The 3073-nt window shown below is 34.6% G+C and overlaps 1 protein-coding gene across 3 annotated transcripts in view; it reads left to right on the top strand.

Moving 5' to 3' along the window:
• GPSM2 (G protein signaling modulator 2) overlaps nucleotides 1–3073 on the top strand; it is a 42270-nt gene that overhangs the window by 31286 nt on the left and 7911 nt on the right. For all 3 annotated transcript variants that reach the window (XM_011368051.2, XM_011368041.2, XM_023536157.1), the window contains one exon: nucleotides 2711–2887. In XM_011368051.2, the coding sequence (XP_011366353.1) occupies nucleotides 2711–2887 (177 nt within the window). The remainder of the gene's footprint in view (nucleotides 1–2710; nucleotides 2888–3073) is intronic.

The raw sequence follows: 3073 nt of genomic DNA, 5'->3' as shown, positions 1-3073 counted from the left end.
TTTTTATTAAGTAGAAAGAGTACTCTCTAATGGTAAAAAGCATAGTATACTAAATCCATAAGCCAGCAACATAGTCATGTTCTCATTATCAGTATGTACTGTACACAATGGTGCTGTACTTTTATGACTAGCAATGCAGTAAGTTTGTTTACACCAGCATCAGCACAGACACATGAGTCATGCACTGTGCTATGTCACTAGGCTATAGGAATTTTTAAACCCCATTATGATCTTGTGGCACCACCATCGTATATTGTGGTCTGTCGTTGACCAAACATCATTCAGTGCCTGACTGTATACCAAAATTTCTTTATCCATTCAGCCATCAATGGACACTTAGTTTGCTTTCATATCTTGGCTATTGTAAATGATGCTACAGTGAACCTAGGGGTGTGTATATCTTTGTGAGTTAGTGTTTTTCGTTTTTTTCAGATAAATACGCAGAAGTGAAAGTGCTAGGTTGCATGCAGCTCTATATTTAATTTTTTGAGGAATTTCCGTACTGTTTGATAGTGGCTGCACCAGTTTACAATCCCACCAGAAGGGTACAAGGGTTTCCTTCTTGCCACATCCTTGCTATCACTTGTTGTTTGTTCAATTTTTTTATGATAGCCATTCTGACAGGTGTGAATTGGTATCTCATTTTGGTTTTTATTTAGTGTTAAGCTGTATGAGTTCTTCATAAATTTTAGATATTAACCCATCGATGTATCATTTGTGAATAGCTTCTCATTTAGTAGGTTTTCATTGTGTTGATGATCTCCTTTGCTGTGTAGAAACTTTTAAGTTTGATGTAGTTCTGTTTGTTTATTTTTGCTTTTATTGCCCTTGCCCAAGGAGACATCCAAAAAGATAATGCCAAGACTGATGTCACAGAGTTCACTGCCTATGTTTTCTCTTAGAAGTTTACGATTTCAGGTCTTAAATTTAAGTCTTTAATCCACTTTATTTTTGTATATGATGTAAGAAAGGTCCATTTTTTTAATATTTATCTGTCTAGTTTTTCCAGCAGCACTTATTGAAGAGACTGTCTTTACCCCATTGTGTATGCTTACCACCTCTGCTATAGATTAATTGACCATGAAAGTGAGGATTTATTTTGGGGCTCTCTGTTCCATTGATATATAAAATGTTTTTATTCCATACTGTTTTGATTATTGTAGCTTCGTGGTATAATTTGAAATCAGGGAGTGTAGTGCCTCTTACTTTGTTCTTTCTCAAGGTTTGAAAATAGCTTTTTCCTACTCTCACATTTGACTGGTTAGAAATAATTTCCTTCATAACTTGGAGGACACTGTTCACTGTGTATTCTTCAGTGTTTTTGTTGAGATGTCCAAATAACTATATAGAGACATTAAAATCTTCTCACATTTCCACTTGGAATTTGGGAGTGGTTTTATGTTCTAACAGCAAGGGCCATTTACTTTTGCTTGAATCAGTAGATCCTGAAATCCACTGTATCAAATAATTCACTCTTTATAACCAGTGTGAGAAAAAGAATTGAGAAATAAAAAATCATGCTCCATCATATTTGCAGATAGCTGGTTTTGTTCACTTACTAGCTACTTGTCTCATTCAGGTAATTAGCCTCAGAGCAGGAGTTATTCTAATTTGTGCCCCATGGGGGAATATTATGGGTTGATAGTAGAGGTTCTATAATTTCCAACTCCACACTTAAAATCTGTGCATTTGACTATATGCAGACCTGTGAAAAAATGTGCATCATTAAATCATCAATTACTACATAACATGGATGTTTATTAGTTATTTGCAGACACTTAAGATTGAATGTTAAAGCTGCAAATGTCACATAGTTACCATATGTACTCTACATTTATCCTTTGCACTCAATATTATTTTGAGTCAATTATTTTAAGGTTGTTAAGCAAAACAGAAATTCATAGAACAAATTAATGGTTGTCAAATGGGAGTGGGGTTGGCGGTGCTGAGAAATGCGAAGGAATTAAGAGTTATTGGCAGTTACAGGAGAGTCACAGGGATATAAAGTACGGCACAGACGCTGTCGTCAGTAATGTAAAAACTATGTATGGTGCCAGGTGGTTCTAGACTTATTGAGGGATCACTTTGTATGTTATCGATTGTCTAATCGCTATGCTGTACACCTGAAACTAATATAATATTGTACATCAACTCTGTAATTTTTTAAAAGAAAGTGAATCTGTTTTACCATTAAAAAAAAAGTTATGTATTTTAAACCAGATCTAGACCTATAACAATTGCTGATTATGTTTTGCCTATTGAGAATTTATTGCTAATGAAAACAGTACAGTTCTACTGACAAAAAATTACTACTGCTTTGTTTTAGATGTTAAATTTTACAGTTAAAATTCTACATACATCCACAATTTCCCGTTGTAACAGATTTTTACGTAACTCACATCCAGAAAAGTTTGGTTCCTTCTCTGATCAAATTTTATTTTTATGAAGTTTTGGCAAACTTTGTTTCTTATTCTTAGGTTCTTAAAAGCCACTATTTTAATATTTTGATAATGAGAAATCCATAGTATATATTTGGTACAAGCTGGTGAAATCAGTGAAATGTACTGGCAAAAAGGAATTCATTAAAAGATCTAAACCCCCTTTCCCCAGTACTAACTGCGTGAAGATGGCAGGTTTAATATAGGAAACCAGAGAGAGTTTTGGTGTTTTTCTTCCATGCCCTACTTTACATTTGTTTATAATTTTGTAGGTACAGAACTGGAACAGTGAACTTCTTGCTAAACAAAAACCTCTTATTGCCAAACCTTCTACAAAGCTACTCTTTGTCAACAGATTGAAGGGGAAAAAATACAAAACTAGTTCCTCTACTAAAGTTCTCCAAGATGCCAGTAATTCCATTGATCATCGGATTCCGAGTTCTCAGAGGGTAGGTTCAAAATGAGTTTTTGAGTAGTGTGTTGGAGTAGAGTAGTCCTCCCATCCACAGTTTTGCTTACCAACGTTTCAGTTCCCTGTGGTCAACTGCAGTCCAAAAATATTAACTGGAAAGTTCCAGAATAAACAGTTCATAAGTTTTAAGTTGTGTACTGTTCTGAGTAGATGAAATCTTGCA

The sequence above is a fragment of the Pteropus vampyrus genome, unplaced genomic scaffold, assembly GCF_000151845.1.
Source record: "Pteropus vampyrus isolate Shadow unplaced genomic scaffold, Pvam_2.0 Scaffold6, whole genome shotgun sequence".
NCBI classification, from domain to species: Eukaryota; Metazoa; Chordata; class Mammalia; order Chiroptera; family Pteropodidae; genus Pteropus; species Pteropus vampyrus.
The sequence above is the reverse complement of the archived record's forward strand: the minus strand, read 5'-3'. Positions and strand labels throughout refer to the sequence as shown.